This window comes from Acipenser ruthenus, chromosome 52 (assembly GCF_902713425.1).
Source record: "Acipenser ruthenus chromosome 52, fAciRut3.2 maternal haplotype, whole genome shotgun sequence".
In the NCBI taxonomy this organism is placed as follows: domain Eukaryota; kingdom Metazoa; phylum Chordata; class Actinopteri; order Acipenseriformes; family Acipenseridae; genus Acipenser; species Acipenser ruthenus.
The window spans coordinates 8,214,520-8,236,403 of NC_081240.1; the positions used below are offsets into that span (position 1 = coordinate 8,214,520).

Consider the following 21,884-nt stretch of genomic DNA (forward strand, 5'->3'; position numbering starts at 1 on the left):
CTTCAATTGACACCTGGCCTCCTGCTGCACATTCCTTTAGGTAGGGAGGGCTGTGTAACTCCCACCCCATGGCACTCCATTAGCAACACAGACGTTTCCAAAAACGAACACAGCATTTGAGTAACTGTGATAACAAGAAGCGCTCGGGATGATTTCAAACAGCATGAAAAGATAAGGGGCCGGTCTAAAGAAAGAGAAAGAAAAATGACATTTGAAGCGCTGTACTCTTTAACAACGGACTTGTTTCAATTGTGTTGCAGAGGAGAAACACAGCTAACTGAGGAACGAGTGATTCAGTAGAGAGAGGCATGGACCCGACTCCAAGGAGAAGAAGAAGTAAAGAGAATGACCCTCCTGATATGTCGCAAGAGCCTGCCAGGTACTGAAAGTCTTTTCTTATTAGTTCACGGTGTGGAGGCATGCTGAATAATACCTTTACTAAGAAGCGTTCAGGAATCCAAATCACTGAGCTGAGTCTCAAGCCCAGGGTTAGAGTCCAGACCTCTCTGTGCTTTACAATGCTTCCCTATGCTTTACCAGACCTCTCTGTGCTTTACAATGCTTCCCTATGCTTTACCAGACCTCTCTGTGCTTCACAATGCTTCCCTATGCTTTACCAAACCTCCCTGTGCTTTACAATGCTTCCATATGCTTTACCAGACCTCTCTGTTCTTTACAATGCTTCCCTATGCTTTACCAGACCTCTCTGTTCTTTACAATGCTTCCCTATGCTTTACCAGACCTCCCTGTGCTTAATGAGTGTCCATGAGTATTAATAAATAAGAAAAAGTCACAGTTAATCATTTTTTTTTTTTTTATTAAATCACATTACTAAAATCAGAACAAACATTTTATGGAAATCAAAAAACAAAAACACACACAATAAAGCAAACTTAAGCTAACTTTTTTAAAAACTTTACAGCACTGACGATTGGATGCCATTTTTTAAAATATATATAAAACATAATAAATCTTAAATAAATTAAATAGTTATTACGTATGAAATCCATTTGTTGCTAAAAACAAATAATTCACCTCATTTCACTCTGCAGGTGGCGCCGTTTTACCCTCTAACTTTCATCCAAAGTTGTGTCAGATTGAACATTCCCTTCACCCGAGGAGTGGAGAGGACAGACAGGGAGTTCAATACAAAGGGTTTCTTACAACACAAAACAGTCTAGTTCAGCTAGCAGATTGTTACAGGGGAATCATGATAATCAAGCCTAAACCCAGGATAGAGCGGCTCAGTGAATGTGGTTTGGAATCTGTGCAGGAGGGTCATTGTGTCAGAGACGCCGTAAAAGGACAGCGTGCCGGCATTAAAGTCCAGATACACTCCTATTCTGGGGGAGCGGGGGGCACTTATTGCAGTTTCATTGTTATTATGCGAGGCAATGTAACTGGAACCAGAGCAGAACAAACTCCAGGACTTGTCATTGTATCCAAGGGCACAGGAACGACTCCCTCCTTTCCTGCTGATTCCTTTATATGTGACTCCTATAACAGCCCCTCCCCCACTGGACTCAATCTCCCAGTAACAGCGAGTCCCAGACAAACCCTCTCTGCAAAGCACTTGGGGATAGCGATCAAATCTCTCTGGGTGATTACAATATCGCTGGGTCTCTCCCCTCAGTGTCACCTTTCTGTTCCCTTCAGACAGACAGAGCTCTCTATACGCTGTGTTGGGGTCCAGTGTGAGCTGACAGGAATCTGATTGAAGAGAAGAGGACGGGTAGAGGAGAGACGGTTAGAAAAGTCAAATCACTGAGAAAATCAACAGTCATTGTCTGCTGCATCCTCAAAATCACTCCCTCCTCTCTGCTTCAGCAGTCCCTGCACCATCCTCTATGCTCCCTCCGCCCTCCTCTGCTCCCTCATCCCTCCTCTCCTTCTCCATGCTCCCTCCTCCCTGATCTCTCCTCCCTGCTTCCTCTTCCCTCTATGGTCCCTGCTCTATGGTCCCTCCTCTTTGCTCCCTCCTCCATGCTCCCTCTTCTCTCCTCCCTGCTCCCTCCATGCTCCCTCCTTCCTCCTGTATGCTTCCTCCCTGCTCCCTCATCCCTCCTATATACTCCCTCCTCTCTCCTTCCTGTTCTGTTCTCCCTCTATGCTTCCTCCTCCCTGCTCACTCATCCCAGTTCCATCCTCCCTCTATACTCTCTCCTGCCTGCTCCCGACTCCCTGCTCCCTCCTGTATGCTCCCTCCTCCCGACTCCCTGCTCCCTCCTGTATGCTCCCTCCTCCCTGTTCCCTCCACCTCTATGCTCCCCCTTCCCTCCTGTATGCTCCCTACTGCTCCCTCCTCCCTGCTGCATCCTCCCTGCTCCCTCCTTCCTGTTCCCTCTCCTCTGATCCATCCTTCCTGCTCCATGTTCCCTCCTGTCTCCCCCCCTCCTCCCTGCTGTTTTATAGACAAGTATATTTAGACTGTAATGTTTAAGGTTGATGATCAATAGATTTTATCTATAATTCTTACTTGAGATTTTTTTCTGACTTTGGATAAGTTCTCTATTTTTTTCTGTCTTTTATAAACTGCTGGTATTTATTAAAGGGTTCATAATGTCCTTTTTATTTTATTGTGTTACATGTTCCCATGTGTTGCTACAACTGTTTACGTAAGGTGTGTGTATTGTTTTAATATATATATATATATATATATATATATATATATATATATATATATAACATTTTTTTTTTTTACATTTTGACCACTTTTTTAAACTTTTAAATTACATTCTATGCCTCAAGATGGCTTCACATATACCCACATGGACCTCTCAGAACTACATTTTGAGATGGAATTACCAGTGAGCAGGAGGATGATGGGAAATGTAGTTCTGAGAGGTCCATGTCAGTATATGTGAAGCCATCTTGAGGCAGAAAATGCAATTTAAAAGTTTAAAAAAGTGGTCAAAATGTAACAAAAAAAAAGTAAAACACACCTCACGTAAACAGTTGTAGCAACACATGGGAACATGTAACACAATAAAATACAAAGGTCCTTATGAACCCTTTAAACCCTCTTGCTGTTTGATTGTTTTGTTCATTATAATTCCTCAATCTTATCAAACTTCTTCAATTGGAACTAATCAAATACAGCTCTGCATACAATTACAGTTCACTTAATGTTCCTACAGGGTATGTGTTGCCATTTTACCCACTCAGACCCCTTGCTTACTAAATATCTTCATTAGAATATCATCCAATCTGTCTAATATTTTAATGAGCAATCCATCCCACAAGTGCAGTGATACTGCAATATACATTTACAACCAGCACAGGATGATTGGGAGGGATAGCTGTTCATTTTACCCCACAACTGGTTTCATATGCATTGTACATGTATTAAAAGATGGGATGATTATCTATTCAGGGATACCAAGATATTTAGGGGGAGAAAGGTCTGAGTGGAAAAACAGGCAACAAATGCCCCTTCCCCAGTCATTCTGCATGTATTCATCTGAACTCTACTTGTTGGAGAGGAGTGTAGATTAATGGCTTCACAATTACTAATAAATAATAATAATTGCTGCCCTCAAGCTCCATCCCTCCCTGTTCTGTAGTGTTAGCTCTTCTCACAATGGAGTGACACATCTTTCAATCAAATGTTTCAGTGAAAACAGACTTACATTTTAAAAACTCAGCTCTGTTCCTTGGTTGTGGAGCCTGCAGACTGTAAACTGCAACTTCATTCACTGGGCAGAAAAAAAGAGAGAGAAATAGAATTGAAGCATACAACAGTCATTGTCTGTGCTGTCCTCAAATCACTCCCTCCTCCCTGCTCCATCCTCCCTCCTCCCTGCTCCCCCCTGCCTACTCCCTCCTCCCTGCTCCCCCCTGCCTGCTCCCTCTTCCATCCTCCCTACTCCCTCCTACCTGCTCCCTCCTCCCTCCTGTCCCTCCTTCATCCTCCCTCCTCCCCCCTAGCTTCTAGCACCACCTCAGTGAGTCGGCCCTTGTATAGAAACAGTGTGCTCTCTATCTATTTCTACTGTGGTTTTTTGCTGTCTGCTTTCAACTCGCCCGCTGCGGCTTCAGCCCCTGTGTCTCCCTGGTCTATGCTGCGCTGACCAGGTGTGTGACCATGCGGTTACGGTAGACATTGTTGCACAGCAGCCTCCCCCCCTGGTGCTTCGCTACCCCGGTGCACGCATAGCCCTTGGTACTTCAGTATCTAGGTATGCACGGTGCTCATTGCACACGCCACACGGTGCACATAGTGCCACGGTACTCGGTGCGTATGGTACTCAGTACACACGGTGCATACAGCGCTACAGCGCTAGTGCAGGGACGCACGGTGCTGTACGGTGCTCAGGGTACTCAGTGTGCATGGTACACACAGTGCATACGGCGCTACAGCGCTAGTGCACGGGCGCACGGTGCACATGGTGCTCAAGGTACTCGGTGTGCATGGTACATGGTGTCTGGTGCGCGTGGTGCACACGTTGCACAGTGATACAGCGCTAGTGCAGGGCCGCACGGTGCACATGGTGCTCAAGGTACTCGGTGTGCATGGTACATGGTGTCTGGTGCGCGTGGAGCACACGATGCACAGTGATACAGTGCTAGTGCAGGGACGCACGGTGCACATGGTGCTCAAGGTACTCAGTGTGCATGGTACATGGTGTCTGGTGCGCGTGGTGCACACGGTGCCCAGTGATACAGCGCTAGTGCAGGGACGCACGGTGCACATGGTGCTCAAGGTACTCAGTGTGCATGGTGCCTGGTGCGCGTGGAGCACACGGTGCCCAGTGATACAGCGCTAGTGCAGGGCCGCACGGTGCACATGGTGCTCAAGGTACTCGGTGTGCATGGTACATGGTGTCTGGTGCGCGTGGTGCACACGGTGCCCAGTGATACAGCGCTAGTGCACGGGCGCACGGTGCACATAGTGCTCAAGGTACTCAGTGTGCATGGTACATGGTGTCTGGTGCGCGTGGAGCACACGGTGCCCAGTGATACAGCGCTAGTGCAGGGACGCACGGTGCACATGGTGCTCAAGGTACTCTGTGTGCATGGTGCCTGGTGCGCGTGGAGCACACGGTGCCCAGTGATTCAGCGCTAGTGCACGGCCGCACGGTGCACATAGTGCTCAAGGTACTCAGTGTGCATGGTACATGGTGTCTGGTGCGTGTGGAGCACACGGTGCCCAGTGATACAGCGCTAGTGCACGGGCGCACGGTGCACATGGTGCTCAAGGTACTCGGTGTGCATGGTACATGGTGTCTGGTGCGTGTGGAGCACACGGTGCCCAGTGATACAGCGCTAGTGCACGGGCGCACGGTGCACATGGTGCTCAAGGTACTCGGTGTGCATGGTACATGGTGTCTGGTGCGTGTGGAGCACACGGTGCCCAGTGATACAGCGCTAGTGCACGGGCGCACGGTGCACATGGTGCTCAAGGTACTCGGTGTGCATGGTACATGGTGTCTGGTGCGTGTGGAGCACACGGTGCCCAGTGATACAGCGCTAGTGCAGGGACACACGGTGCACATGGTGCTCAAGGTACTCGGTGTGCATGGTACATGGTGTCTGGTGCGTGTGGAGCACACGGTGCCCAGTGATACAGCGCTAGTGCAGGGACGCACGGTGCACATGGTGCTCAAGGTACTCGGTGTGCATGGTACATGGTGTCTGGTGCGTGTGGAGCACACGGTGCCCAGTGATACAGCGCTAGTGCAGGGACGCACGGTGCACATGGTGCTCAAGGTACTCGGTGTGCATGGTACATGGTGTCTGGTGCGTGTGGAGCACACGGTGCCCAGTGATACAGCGCTAGTGCACGGGCGCACGGTGCACATGGTGCTCAAGGTACTCGGTGTGCATGGTACATGGTGTCTGGTGCGTGTGGAGCACACGGTGCCCAGTGATACAGCGCTAGTGCAGGGACGCACGGTGCACATGGTGCTCAAGGTACTCGGTGTGCATGGTACATGGTGTCTGGTGCGTGTGGAGCACACGGTGCCCAGTGATACAGCGCTAGTGCAGGGACGCACGGTGCACATGGTGCTCAAGGTACTCGGTGTGCATGGTACATGGTGTCTGGTGCGTGTGGAGCACACGGTGCCCAGTGATACAGCGCTAGTGCACGGGCGCACGGTGCACATGGTGCTCAAGGTACTCGGTGTGCATGGTACATGGTGTCTGGTGCGTGTGGAGCACACGGTGCCCAGTGATACAGCGCTAGTGCACGGGCGCACGGTGCACATGGTGCTCAAGGTACTCGGTGTGCATGGTACATGGTGTCTGGTGCGTGTGGAGCACACGGTGCCCAGTGATACAGCGCTAGTGCACAGGCGCACGGCGCCGCACGGTAATCTGGGTAGTGCAACTAGAATGCAAGAGCAGCTCCTGAACTCCTAGTCAAAACACCTTTTGATATTATTATTATTATTATTATTATTATTATTATTATTATTATTATTATTATTAATAATAAATAGAACTATGCAGAACTATTGCAAAAAAAGAAAAAAAGGAAAAATCGTGGAATTGTGTTTTTATATTACTTTAGTCCACTATTTACAAATATACAGCATCTACAACATCATTGAGCGAAAATTATATTTGATATTCTGGTTTATTAAATCACACTTCGTAAGAAATGCTTGTATTGGAGATCGTATCGGTCCGTGTTCTTGGATCAAAACGAATAAATAAAATTAAAAAAAAAGAATTTCACAAATTAGTGCCCTGGTACTATCAGTGCACTGGTTCGGCTGGCAGAGATATTTTTATATACACACACACACACTAATGTCAGGGTTTCTGTAGTTGCATTTTTCTGCTGATATATTTGTATTTTGTTTTGAGGGATGGAGTAGCTGCAGTGGGATTTGTTTTATTTCTGATGCATAATAAAATTACATTAATTTTTTGTAGAAAAAAAAAGTAGCATGCAAAATAATCCTCTGAACTTGACTTTTTTTGTTATTTGCTTTTTTTGACAAATTAAAAAAAAACTGTTGAAGGGGCTAATAGTATTATTAAGGAGTTAATGATAAAATAAAAATAATAAATTATAAAACTAAAATAAGGTTTCACCTCAACCACCGTATCGTTTCCTTGTGTTGAGGGGTGCAGAGGTAACGGAGTTGCGACAATAACTAAATAAATTAATACATACATTAAATCACGAGGTTGACTGTAGGTTTTCTCAGGTAATTTGGACCTTTGGTACACTTTTCTGTATATACAACTCCAAAATTATTCCACACAATTGAACTCACAAAACAGCTAGTTCCTTTTTTCAAATCACTCCTCTCACAGCACACAAGTATGAGCACCGCAGAAGAGACAGAGCAGCAGCGCAATGCCAACTGAACACCCACAAGACAACCTGATTTCTCCTTATCCAATGGCCAAATAAACATACAAAAAATGTATCATACAAGTGTCATAGCTGGTCTTCTGCGTAGTGTAGTTTTGAAAGCAATCCATGATTTTTAAAAGGAGAATAACAGCGGTAAAGACAGTGTGCGCATTTGGGCCGATTCAATCAGACTGCTCATTCTAAAAGCAACACCTGGGCCGATTAGATCGTCCCGTGCCAGTTATAGAGTTAAGCATATGACTGCAACAGTAGCCTATTCAAGCGCGTGTGTGGAGGTGTATTTTTCTAAATGTGTGTTCGGGCAGTTGAGAGGGGCCCACCAACCTTACATTTTCAGGGGGCCATGGGTGCGACCGCACCCCCTGCCTACCACCCCACCCCTGACCCCCACCCCACCCACCTCCTCTGGCTCCGCTACTGCTTTTACCGTTAACTAATCCTTGGCAAAAATGTATAAAGAATGGCTGAAGAGCGGCCCTACGTGAATATTTTAACATACACTGATACACAGTAACAACGAAAGAGGCGTAACCACAAAGCGTTGTCTCTTTACCACTGGTTCGGTGTCAGGGGCAAGGGAGGAGAAAAGCCTTTTTGAGAGTTTGACGATAATTCCGTCTGCAGTGAATTCATGCCTTGACCATTAACTTGCAAGTATTTCTGGGGAAAGTCGGTAGTATTTCCTGCCCACCTCACGTAATAACTCGGGTAACTCAGAAAACCATGAAACGCCTCCTTTATCAACAACTGGGAGAATTCTGGCCAATTCAAGCACACTCGAGTCGACTCGAGTTGGCTGTCCATGGAAGCGACGTAAAGTCACTGAATCCTGGAGGCGAGGAAGGAAGTCTCTGCCATGAATCGTGAGGTCTCTGACCAGTGGGGGGCGCTGTTTCAGCTATACCGTGGGTGGCCATTGTTGGCCTTGTTTTACAGGTAACCCTTAAATAAATCGACTTCTAAAGACTTGGAACAATTTCATTTTGACTAGTTAAGCAGCTCATTTGTTCAATTAAGTAATTTAGAAATAATTTGAATGAAAACCTGAACATCCTGCAGCTCTCCTGGACAAGTGCTGACCACTCCTGATTTAACTGAACACATGAAGCTGCTAAATTGATCAAAAACTTGCATTCTTCAGAAATGGCTGATTTAAAGGTTACCTATAAAACCTACTGGACTGTGGCTCTCCAGGACCAGAGTTGGCCACCCCTGAGCTAGACTGACAAGGGCACTGAAACATTGAGCAGGCAGTGTTATGCAAATGCAGATATGAAGTCAGTACCTCAGATGGTCTCTCAGGTTTGAGTCTTTGACCCTGTGATGGAGGCAGCTTTGTCACATGACAGCCACAAAGGGTTCATATTTCTTGTGCGATACCCGTGATCAAACTTGAACTAGAGGATCAAAGAATACAGCTGTGTTCTGAATATGAAGATAATTTGTTACATGTCATCTGGAAACCACAAAGTCACATGAACCATATATGGCAGCCACATGAGGTCACAGATAAGGGTACTGTTAAGATCTGGCCTAAGGAGTTTCCAAAATATTTAAAATATGAAGCTGGTTCTGTATCTGAAACTGATTATGAGCTGTAAGTATGTGGAATTGAATATGAAAGGACAAGCTTCAGATATGTGGATGTGATGCTGCAAGTCCCATCCCAGAAACAATACAGCCTTGCTTGAGCCTACGTGGACATTAAAACGTGACTTGTTTTAAAACAACGACCGCATACCTATTGTGTCTGTAAATTGTGACTTTAAACCAATGAACACCCCTGATATAAACAAAAGATAAATGTAAAGAAAAATATAACAAATCTACTTACCTGGTTCTTGTTTCTCTGTCTCTCCTTTGTTCTCTTCTGTACTCGCTTCACATCCAGACACTACAGAAAAAAGGAAAATATTTAAATAACTTACAACTAATGATTCATGTTTAAATAGACTAAACTCTATGTTGAGTAGAATGTATATCTAAACGAGGTGTGTAACATTTCATCATGTAGCGATAAATCAGGACACTGATAATAGAGGTCTGTATCGTGTGCATCGTGATTCAAGACCAAAGCACAGCTCAGCTCACTGTAGTTCACAGAGTGGTTCTTGAATGAAGAGTGTGTTTTATAGTTGGTATGGATACATACTCTCCCCGTCTCATTTCACTTGTCTTCTAATAAAATAGTCACTTGTTAAATGATCATTTGATCCTATTGTGCTTCATACAAGTAGCCCATCAGGACCATTGCATGCATTGTGATTCATATCATATCCTGACCTGCATATCGTGATGTGTATCGTATCGTGACATTAGAGTTACACCCCTAATGAAAATGAATATTAATAAGAAAAGGTTACTGGATGTTTGAACTCTTCACAACAATGTATAGAGTTCAGCATCAAATAACTTTACTTGGCAATCTGAGGACATGTTCTGGACTCAGCTGTTAAATACAGTACAGGTTGAAACAGGCTTTCTTTTCTACACAGGATGCTGGATATGCCAGTTATAGAAACAGAATACTGCATGAACTTTCACACAGTGCTGTGGCTATTTCACTGATGAGGATATCCATAAGCATGTCATCTGTATCCTCATTCAAGGAATGAGGATACCCTGTTCTGTACTCTGATTCTCCAGGATGTATCCTCTGCATTCTACTCTTCACTCACTGTCAGGACGGTTATCATCATTACTGTTTCTTCTTCGAGGCTCTGGCTGATTCTTCATTTCCTCTTCTTCCTCTTCACACTTTTCCTTTGCTAAGATAAAATACAAGGTTTCTTTCTCACATTTCTTTTAAACAAATAAATAAAATAAAGTTTGCAAAAACAATCTAACATATTGGTTGATATTTCAGTTTGTTTTACTCACCATTGTGACTGTGATGGTCACATGTTCTCAACCAAGGTGGGGTCAGTTCCTTTTTAAAATCAATTACCAGTTCACATTCCCATTCCCTTTTAATCAATTCACATTCCTTTCACACATTACAGTGCCTATAGAAAGTCTACACCCTCTTTCAAAATGTTCACCTTCTGTTGCCTTATAACCTGGAATTAAAATGCATTAAATATATATTTTTCCATTTATCTACACATCCTACCCCACCACTTCCAAGTGGAAAAAAATATTCTAGAAATTTATAGAAAATTAAAAAATCAAAACTGAAATATCTTGGTTGGATAAGTGTCCACCCCCCTTGTAACAGCAATCCTAAATTAGCTCAGGTGTAACCAATCGCCTTCAAAATCACACACCAAGTGGCCTCCACCGGTGTTAAATTGCATGATTTCAGGATAAATTCAGCAGTTCCTGTAGGTTTCCTCTGCTGGGTAGTGCATTTCAAAGCAAAGACTCAACCATGAGCACCAAGGCCCATTCAAAAGAACTACGGGACAAAGTTTTTGAAAGGCACAGATCGGGATGGGTATAAAAAAAAATCAAAGGTCTTGAATATCCCTTGGAGCACGGTCAAGACGATTATTAAGAAGTGGAAGGTGTATGGCACCACCAAGACCCTGCCTAGATCAGGCCATCCCTCCAAACTGGATGACCAAGCAAGAAGGAGACTGATCAGAGGCTACCAGGAGGCCAGAGGCAACTTTGCAAGAGCTACAGGCTTTTATGGCCAAGACTGGTCAAAGTGTGCAGATGACAACAATATCCCAAGCACTCCACAAATCTGGCCTGTATGGTAGGGTGGCAAGAAGGAAGCCATTACTCAAGAAAGCCCACCTTGAATCCCATTTGAAGTATACAAAAAAACTCAGGAGATTCTGTAGCCATGGCAAGTGGTAAAAAGTTTTGTGGTCTGAGGAAACTAAAATGGAACTTTTTGGTCTAAATGCAAAGCGTTATGTTTGGTGCAAACCCAACACAGCGCATCACCCAAAGAACACCATCCCTACTGTGAAGCATGGTGGTGGCAGCATCAAGTTATGGGGATGTTTTTCATCGGCAGGGACTGGGGCAATTGTCAGGATAGAAGGGAAAATGAATGGAACAAAGTACAGAGAAGTCCATGAGGCAAACCTGCTGTCCTCTGTAAGAAAGCTGAAACTGGTACGGTTCACCTTTCAGCATGACAGTGACCCAAAGCACACAGCCAAAGCTACACTGGAGTGGCTAAGGAACAAAAAGGTAAATGTCCTTGAGTGGCCCAGTCAGAGAGTCCTGACCTAAATCCAATCGAAAATTTGTGGCATAACTTGAAGATTGCTGTCCCTCAACGCTCCCCAAGGAACTTGACAGAGCTTGAACAGTTTTGTAAAGAAGAATGGTCAAATATTCTCAAATCTAGGTGTGCAAAAGTTGGTAGAGACCTATCCCAACAGACTCACAGCTGTAACTGCTGCCAAAGGTGCTTCCACCAAGTAATAACTCAGGGGGGGACTTATCAAATTCTGATCTTTCAGTTTTGTATTTAATATATAATTTCTCAATAAGAACTTTTTTCCCTTAACAGTGTGGAGTATTGTGTGTAGATAAGTGGAAAAACATCCTCATTTAAACGCATGAAACTCTAAGGCACTGACAGTTCAAGGGGGTGTAGACTTTCTATAGGCACTAATATACACTACCGGTCAAAAGTTTTAGAACACCCCCATTTTTCCAGTTTTTGAAATTTAAGCAGTTCAAGTCCAGTGAATAACCTGAAATGGTACAAAGTTAAGCGGTAAACTGCCAGAGGTTAAAAAAAAAAAAAGTTTAGGTTACCAAAAATTGAAAAATAATGTACATTTCAGAGTTATACAAAAAGGCCTTTTTCAGGGAACAAGTAATGGGTTAACAACTTACAGCTGTTCTGCAGCAATGGAAGTAAATTAAGCCTTGAAAGTTGATGCTAACAATTCCTACAGGTGTCCCAACTTTTGTTGATTACTTACAAACCCTCTGTCTGTATAAAAGCAGTGTTGGAACAGACTGTGTTACTACACCCTCTTAAGCATTATTTGGACAGTATTGTACTGCAGGAAGTAGTATATTACTCTCATAATGGCGAGAAAAAGGCAATTAACAAAGGAAGACAGACAGACCATTATAACCCTTAAAAGTGTAGGTCTTTCCTTTAGAGAAATTGCAAAGAAAGCCAAGGTGTCAGTGAGTACAGTTTCCTACACCATCAAAAGGCACTTGGAAACTGGAGGAAACTCTGACAGGAAGAGGTCTGGCAGACCCAAAGCCACAACCGAATCAGAAGACAAGTTTCTGAGAGTCAACAGCTTGCGTGATAGGCGGCTCACAGGACAACAGCTTCAAGCACAGCTTAACACTGGTCGAAGTAAGCAAGTCTCAGTTTCAACTATGAAGAGAAGACTTCGAGCTGCAGGTTTGACAGGTCGAGTGGCAGTAAGAAAGCCATTGCTAAGATGGCAAAATAAGAAAAAAAAGAGGCTTGCCTGGGCCATGAAGCACCGCCAGTGGACTACTGAAGACTGGAAGAAGGTCTTATGGACCGATGAATCAAAATTTGAAATCTTCGGTTCATCATGCAGGGTTTTTGTACGCCGTCGAGTAGGCGAAAGGATGGTTCCTCATTGTGTGACACCAACTGTCAAACATGGAGGAGGAAGCGTGATGGTCTGGGGCTCTTTTGCTGGATCCAGAGTCGGCGACTTGCACAGAGTGAGTGGCACCCTGAACCAAAACTGCTACCACAGCATTTTGCAGCGCCATGCAATACCCTCTGGTATACGCCTAGTTGGTCAGGGGTTCATCCTACAGCAAGATAATGACCCAAAAGAACTTTTTTCCCTTAACAGTGTGGAGTATTGTGTGTAGATAAGTGGAAAAACATCCTCATTTAAATGCATGAAACTCTAAGGCACTGACAGTTCAAGGGGGTGTAGACTTTCTATAGGCACTAATATATATATATATATATATATATATATATATATATATATATATATACACACACACACACACAACTTTTCAAACACATGTACAGCTTATACAATTGCATGTGTTGTACACAAGCTGTAAGTGTGTTTGACAATGTGTATTTATGTTTGTTCAATACAGCCTGTGTTGTAAAAGGTACTGGAAACGTTATTCAGAAGTGATTCCAGTAGGGGTCTACAGTACTTACTAAAGAAGGTTTAGAGTCACTTTGTGTTTAATATACAGGCAATGCACAACCAGGGTTGAGGCAATTCCTTTTTAAAAGCAATTCCTTCAAAGGAATTTGAATTGATATTTTAGAGACATTATAATAATTGTTGTGATTGTTCAACGTCTTTCATCTAAAGTCGATTTAATTGACTAACAAACAGGAGTGAATTCAATGTAATTTGTTGCCATTTTAACAGAATGTTGCCAATTACAATTGTGATCAATGATGTGTTGAAATTGATTACAAGGGAATGGGAATTGATTTTAAAAAGGAATTGAGATTGAAAAAATATAATTGACCTGAACCCTGTTCACAAATGGCCAGTTTCACACGAGGCTGAAGATAGCTTCTTATTTGCCTGTTTCTTATTCAGACTTTGATCTGCTCCAAACTGAATGATTGGCTTTGTATGTAAGAGGTTAAATCATTTTGGGCTGCTAATTTCTCTGGATATTTATAGAGGGGTAGCTCCTAAACAATATTCATTTATTTTTTGCTCAGCCCAACACTGATTTCATGGTCAAAATAGCTAACAAACATGGCACACATGCCAATGTAGGTATTATCATTGAATAAGTAACAAGTGTATTTAAGGGGTTAAATCACGTTGTTATGCTAATTTCTCTGGATATTTATACATGAGCAGTAAGTTATCAGTTTCGTCCACAAAATTATTTAACATAGCTATCATTTTATGGGACGAAATGCTCTTCTGTGGGACAAAATGCTAATTATGTGCACAAAATACCTATTCTGTGGGACAAAAACCACTTTTGTGGGTCACATGACTGTTTGTGACATCATCATGGCGCACTGTCACATGTTAAGTGTCGTCCAATGTGCAGACTGCTTTGCGGCGTGCATGCTTTTCTGTGGAAGTATGGGTATCACGTCTGATTAACGTTAGCTTTTTCTGTGTTTTTATCTTTTTCTCCTCCCCTTTACAAATTCAGTTGACAATTATTGAGTCATTAGTGTCTCAAAGACAATGCAAACATGTGTCATTTCTGTGCTCTGTGTTGTTTCACATCGTGGTTTTTCTAAATATAACTTTGCTATATTTTGCATGACACAGTTTTTCTGTTTATATCCCTTGTATAAAAAGAAGCTTCTTCTGAATAGCGGAGTTATCTAGTTGACATGACATAAATATAAACGCTGATAAACTTTGATTAGCGTTCCTCCAGTTCACATCAGTCTAGAGACAAACTCATCTGAATCACGTTTAAAATGGAAAATGAAGGATCACACCTAATTTAACCCGTCACAATTCACACAATTCACCTGCTCCCTGCTGCATCCTCCCTCCTCCCTTTTCCCTGGTCCCTCCTCCCTACTCCCTCTATGCTCCCTCCTTCCTCCTTTATGCTCCCTCCTCCCTTCTTCCTAATTAAACCCTCTTGCTGTTTGATTGTTTTGTTCATTATAATTCCTCGATCTTATCAAACTTCTTCAATTGGAACCAATCAAATGCAGCTCTGCATACAATTACAGTTCACTTAATGTTCCTACAGGGTATGTGTTGCCATTTTACCCACTCAGACCCCTTGCTTACTAAATATCTTCATTAGAATATCATCCAATCTGTCTAATATTTTAATGAGCAATCCATCCCACAAGTGCAGTGATACTGCAATATACATTTACTACCAGCACAGAATAGCTGTTCATTTTACCCCACAACTGGTTTCACATGCATTGTACATGTATTAAAAGATGGGATGATTATCTATTCAGGGATACCAAGATATTTAGGGAGAGAAAGGTCTGAGTGGAAAAACAGGCAACAAATGCCCCTCCCCCAGTCATTCTGCATGTATTCATCTGAACCAATACTTGATGGAGAGGAGTGTAGATTAATGGCTTCACAATTACTAATAAATAATAATAATTGCTGCCCTCAAGCTCCACCCCTCCCTGTTCTGTAGTGTTAGCTCTTCTCACAATGGAGTGACACATCTTTCAATCAAATGTTTCAGTGAAAACAGACTTACATTTTAAAAACTCAGCTCTGTTCCTTGGTTGTGGAGCCTGCAGACTGTAAACTGCAACTTCATTCACTGGGCAGAAAAAAGAGAGAGAAATAGAATTGAAACATGTGGATTAATACACAACACACACAAGACTCCAAACAGCAATCTGAAAAGAAACAAGGCTTATTCACGGCATTCCAGGATGTAAAAATCCGTACTTCAAGATGTTCATGATTACAATGAATATGTATTCCTTCTGTATCGGTGCAGCAGCCAAAGTCAATGTGAACACGTCTAACACTGCACTGGAGTCTTGTGTTCCTTCCTCTCCATCACATATCTTTACCCAACAGTACAGTGTCCATATTAGGACACCCTTGTGCATCAAACATACAGCAGTCATTGTCTGCTCCATCCTCACATCACTCCCTCCTCCCTGCTCCCTCCTCCCTGTTTCATCAATCCCTGCTCTGTATTCCCTGCTCCCTCCTTCCATGTTTTCTCCCCCCTGTTGCCTCCTCTCTCTTCCATGCTCCCTCCTCCCTGCTCCTTCCTGCATGCACCCTTCTCCCTCCAGTCTGCTTCATCACTCCCTGCTCCGTCCTCCCTGCTCCCTTCTCCCTCCTCCATGCTCCCTGCTCCCTCCTCCATGTTGCCGCCTCCCACTTACATGCTCCCTCTTCCTTACTCACTCTCATGCTCCCTCCTCCCTGCTGTCTCTTCCAGTCTTCATGCTCCCTTCTCTCTGCTCCATCTTCCCTGTCTCCTCCCTGCTCCAACCTTCATGCTCCCTCCTGCCTCTTCCATGCACTCCTCCATGCTCCCTGCTCACTTCTCCCTACTCACTCCATGCTCCCTGCTCTGCCCTCCCTGCTCCCTTCTCCATACTCCCTGCTCCCTCCTCCATGCTCCCTGCTGCAATATTCATATAGCCAACAATCTGCAAGCGGTCTTTATTAATGTCTTGCAAGTCCTGCCCCTCCTCAAGCCATGGTCTATTTGATAAATCTCTACAAAAGGAATCTATTTCACACCAACCTGTTGTGGTTATTTTGACTAATTCCCCCTTGCAGAAGTCCTCAATATGGTCTTTAAGTTCAGATACAGCTTTCCTCACAGCCCCAAAAGAGATGTCTGTATTGACAGTAATGCTGGGTAAGTCTCCAGCTTCAGGAGGGGCACAGAGAGACTGGAAACTCTACAACAGGAAAGTGGAGAAAAGGAGTTTTCAGTGAAACAGAATGGGGTCCAAAACATTCCTGGGGAAAAGCAAGGATTCATTCAATTGGAGAGGTCTGTCTGAAACCGTCCCAGTTATGGACTTGAGATTTTCTAACAAGCAGCGATGTTACCTGTAGAAAATGGATGTGATCCTCTGTCTCTGAAAGCTGTTTCAGCTCAGCGTTTCTCCTCCTTAGCTCAGCAATCTCCTGCTCCAGTTTCTTCATGCGTCCTTCAGCCTGATTCACTGCAGCCTTCTCGTTAGCTCCAATCAGCTCAATAACCTCAGTGTGGATCTTCTCAATGGATTGGATCAGCTCAGTAAAGATCTTCTCACTTTCCTTTATTTCTATGTATGCAGATCTCTGAGTGAAAGAACACAGTAGAGGAGACATGGTTAGAATTGATATCAACAACACATCAGGTATAGACAGTAAACCTCTGTAGATGTGTTCCAGTCCATCTGTTAATAATAATAATAATAATAATAATAATAATAATAATAATAATAATAATAATAATAATAATAATCCCCCTCTTGTCAATACCCACTTTCAGTGACTCCACAGCCTGTTTCAGCTCCTCCACGTCTTTCAGTCTCTCCTGGATTCTCTGTTGTATTTCTGTCTGTGTCTCTCCCAGCTGCTTCTGTGTAGAAACACAGTGACACAGTGACATTTCTGATGTGGCATTGAGTGATATCCTGTCACACCCAACACAGGCCTGTTTAAGTATGCTATTGAAACTGACGGAATCATTTTACTTCAAATATAATTTCTATTTTCTTGTCCCCTTACCTCTTTACAATGTGTGCAATAATTCTGAGTCAAATATATTTTGACTTCAGTTCTAGTTGCAGGCCATAGACATCTGTAGCACAGGCTAGATCAGACAACATGTGTGTATAGTAGTAAGATACAACACCATCTAGTGCACAGCTGCCAGCAATACAAAAGGACACTTGATCCACAGTAGCTGTCCACTAGATGGTACTGTTTCATACTAGTAACAGTGAATGATGGCTGATCTAGCATGTGTTACATGTTTGTTTTTGTCAAGCACCTAAGAAACTGAAGCAGCTTTCTCTTTAATGGATATTTAGGGCTTCTGATTTCTGGTTTTAGCCGGTAAACACAGATAAAACAGCCCTGATACAAAACAATGAAATCAGTTTATACCCAATAAACACCAGACAAACACTGGACATGGTTACTCAATTCAGATTGACTTCACCCCTTTCCATGTGAAAAAATACAATAAAATAACCTAAAACCAAAAAAAAAAATCCCTTTCCCAGCGCAGTCGGGCAATGAACCTCCTTCCTGACTTGTATCTATCATTGATTCACTCTGAATACTTTAAACTGAGTGGCAGCACATTCCTGCATTTCTATTGGAGGATTGCACACGCTTTTGAGATTTAAAATGAGATTACAATTAGAAACGGAGGGTTGTTCTTGCTCGTGGGATTTAAAGCTATATTACAGTTCAATAGGAAGGATTCACACACTCGTGGAATTTAAAACAGAATTGAAAATTGTGGTGAAAACACACCCTCTCACTGTGGGCAGACTGGCAACAACGGCCTGGCACGGGCACAGCAGCTCTGCTAGTGCAGATAGATGTGTATTTGTCACTTTTAAAGGCACGGGCACAGCAGCTCTGCCAGTGCAGATAGATGCGTATGTGTCACTTTTAAAGGCACGGGCACAGCAGCGCTGCCAGTGCAGATAGATGCGTATGTGTCACTTTTAAAGGCACGGGTACAGCAGCTCTGCCAGTGCAGATAGATGCGTATGTGTCACTTTTAAAGGCACGGGCACAGCAGCGCTGCCAGTGCAGATAGATGCGTATGTGTCACTTTTAAAGGCACGGGCACAGCAGCTCTGCCAGTGCAGATAGATGCATATGTGTCACTTCTAAAGTAATATATAAATACTGGCACCAAGCCATTGTTCCGATTGCTTAGTTTATTCACCATGCAGGTACATCGACATTATATTACATTGTTTCAACGCGCACCAAAAAAATATGAAGTGCCACCGCTATATTACTGTCATTTTACACAGCTTGTGAAATTGTATAAGATAGCCATTGCCTACTATATAGGGAAATAATATTGTAATGGGAAATGCAATGCAAACTAATACTATAACATACCACAAGAGATTTGTTAAGACTCGTTATTGATAATTAATATTGTATTAATGAGTAAGTGAATACAATAATACAAACGTTCCTGTGGTGCGGTAGTTCATATTTAAGTAAACAAATGTACAAAACGCAGATGGCAAACCTGACGAGTAACTGCATTAGTTTTGAATGTGGCGCGCTTGTCAAATCCCTTCAGTGCGCATACCCAGTGATGATCTGGGTTTTTTTGTTTTTTCTTGACGTCACACTCGTAACACCGGGCTTTTAGTGAGAGCCCTTTGGTGGCATTCGCATTACCAGTATAATTGCGAGATTAAATAAATGACGCATACTAACCAATGAAGACACACAATATAACATTCAATTGTGGTTCTTAGAAGCTGGGCGTTTCAAAATAAAAATACCGGACCCGTACCAGTACCGGACAGGGGACAGACCATCTGAAAACCGGACTGTTCGGTATAAAACCGGACGAATGGCCACCCCATGCTGGGGACAGTTAAACATGCTGTGATTGAAACGGGATATGATAGATTTTCCCAGAATAGCTTTTCAAACACCATAGTAATGAAAACATTTTTTAGGTTTTTTTTTGTTTTGTTTTGTTTTTAACTTACAGTGAATATGTAATAGTATACTATAATAATTAATAAAATACAAGCAGAGGTAGCCAGTTTGATCTAATTTCAGTAAACCACACTAGTTCACAGTTCTGTTTGTGGCGTTTCTCAGCTCAGTGTTTACTGAAAGAGGGATGAATTTTACTCGCACCAGTTCAAACAGAACAACTCAACAAAGCCTCTGATAGGCTAGAGCGAATGTCAGTTTTTATATTATTTATATTATATTATTTTTTATTATGTTTTTTTTTTTTTAACCGACAGCCCCACTTTAACGATACACCAGAACGGATTATTATTATTTGTTTATTTAGCAGACGCTTTTATCCAAGGCGACATACAGAGACTAGGGTGTGTGAACTATGCATCAGCTGCAGAGTCACTTACAACTACGTCTCACCCGAAAGACGGAGCACAAGGAGGTGAAGTGACTTGCTCAGGGTCACACAATGAGTCAGTGGCTGAGGTGGGATTTGAACCAGGGACCTCCTGGTTACAAGCCCTATTCTTTAACCACTGGACCACACAGCCTCCAATACCGATATTTAAGGTTTTCTAGTTTTATTTCTGAGTGCTATATATATGCGCAAAGCAACGTGTAAAAGCACCGAAATAAATAATGATTCGTATGATTTTAACCGAGGCCCGTGCCTCATAGCTGGCTACGGCCTTGAGTTTAGGTAGAGCAATTAAAATACTACAGCTCTACAATTAAAATCTGATCAGAAACTGTATAACCTAGTAAACAGGCATTTTAAATATCCCTGGGAATTCTTATCTTCTAGGTTAGCTACAAGGAAATGGTTCAAACCCTTACCTGTTTGCCAGTCTTTTCTTTCTCAGCTGAGACTGTATCATGGCTCTTGTGTTCATCTTGTGTACACAATAAGCAAATACACGTCTGATCGGTTCTACAGAAGACCTCCAAAACCTTTTGGTGTTCAGCACAAAGCTTCTGCTCCAGATCTCCAATTGCATTGATCAGCTTGTGCCTCTTGAAAGCAGCCCTCTCATAGTGTGGCTTGATGTGTGTTTCACAGTAAGAGGCCTGGCACGTCAAACAGGATTTCACAGCTTTGAACTTTCTCCCAGTACAGACATCACACGACACATCTCCAGGTCCAGCATAACTTTGAGCAGGAGGAGGATTGAGTCCTGTCTTCTTTAATTTCTCCACAACTTCAGCCAGCACGGTGTTCCTGCCCAGAACAGGCCTTGGGGTAAAGATCTTTCTGCACTGGGGGCAGCTGTAGACACCTGTATGATCAGTCTGATCCCAGCAGTTCTTAATACACCCCATACAGTAATTGTGTCCACATGCTGTAGTGACTGGGTCCTTCAATAGCTCCAGACACACTGGACAGCTGAACTGATCCTCTGACCACAAGTTTGAAGCCATTCTTGCTGCAGCGAGACAGAGAGACTGACGTTTTCACAACAGAAACTTCACTGTGCTGATTTCCTGGTTGTGTAAAGCTCTAAGAGGCGGGGTTTGGGACTGAGGCCAGGTTTAGACAAGCAGGCTGAGCAGAAACTGCTGAATCAGTGTGAGAGGGGCGGAGAGGAGAGAGTTGTGAGTGGGACTGGAGTTTGAGAATGGCATTGTCACATTAACCCTTCTATAGCTACAGTATGTATTTGACTGCACTAGACCTTCACTCCTCAGAAGTTCACAAGGGAAGTGAGTTTGGCGGAGTTCAATCTTCGTGGGCATTAATCCACATCTCAAAGTCCATTAGTCCTCAACCACAAACTTGTCTCTGAGCACCAACTGCTTTCTTCCCTCCAGTTCAAGCTTGAGGCACAGAGTCTGAACTGCTCCCCCCCTAAGAGAACGTGAAGGATGGTCCCTCCAGTCCAGGGGAGGCTGTATATTATGAGAACTAGACATGTTCTAGTGTTATCAGACAGGGTGTGTACGTTACTGACATACTCATTTATTACAGTGCTGATTTCAGGAGTTAAAACCATTTTATACAGAACAGACACTCAAACAAAGCTTACAATCAAGGGACCTACTTTTCAAATCTGTGCACTATTTGTTTTATTCATTTCAGACAATGTCTTCCCTCTCATCAGCAGAACATCATCCTCTCAAGTCCCTTCTTGTTTTGCTGTTGCTCGTTTTGTTCTCCACACTTCTTTATTTCCACTCTCTTTGACTCAGGTGAAGCCCATTGATCCTGCAGCCCCCACACTGGTTTCCTCTCCCCGTTCACTTCCTTCCTTCCTGTGTTACAGGTAATAGGACCCCACCTCCTGACCCCCTTCATCAAACATTTCAAAGAGATTTCATTTCAATCAGCCATGCTGCTGTGTTTTCATGAACAGATACAATTGCTCATTTTGAAAACTCTCCTGATAGATAGATATTAATGAACACTCATGGGGACCACACTGAGGTTAAAGGTTTAAACGTCATCATGTTCTTTACATTTCTTACCTGATGAGGATTGTCTA

At 43.2% G+C, this 21,884-nt stretch overlaps 1 protein-coding gene across 2 annotated transcripts; it reads right to left on the reverse strand.

The window, feature by feature from the left end:
* Nucleotides 1-819: 819 nt before the first annotated feature.
* On the reverse strand, nt 820-20,874 carry LOC131723021 (tripartite motif-containing protein 16-like). Of its 2 annotated transcripts, XM_059016297.1 has the most exons (9): nt 20,242-20,874; nt 17,204-17,299; nt 16,783-17,016; nt 16,469-16,628; nt 15,452-15,517; nt 10,012-10,101; nt 9,168-9,227; nt 3,630-3,695; nt 820-1,710 (listed from the first exon to the last, which is right to left on the reverse strand). In XM_059016297.1, exons 1-9 carry the CDS (start codon nt 20,821-20,823, stop codon nt 1,187-1,189), a joined length of 1,878 nt encoding a protein of 625 aa, XP_058872280.1. In that variant the 5' UTR covers nt 20,824-20,874; the 3' UTR covers nt 820-1,186. The 2 variants fall into 2 exon arrangements, with proteins under 2 accessions (XP_058872280.1, XP_058872281.1); XM_059016298.1 differs by lacking the exon at nt 15,452-15,517.
* Between the last annotated feature and the right edge of the window lie 1,010 nt (nt 20,875-21,884).

Coding starts and splice junctions, on each gene's coding strand:
- LOC131723021 (XM_059016297.1), bottom strand. CDS start 20,823: ATGGCTTCAAACTTGTGGTCAGAGGATCAGTTCAGCTGTCCAGTGTGT. Junction 15,518..16,468: donor AGTCAAAATAACCACAACAG/GTTGGTGTGAAA, acceptor TTTTCTGCCCAG/TGAATGAAGTTGCAGTTTAC. Junction 9,228..10,011: donor TGATGATAACCGTCCTGACA/GTGAGTGAAGAG, acceptor TTTTTTCTGTAG/TGTCTGGATGTGAAGCGAGT.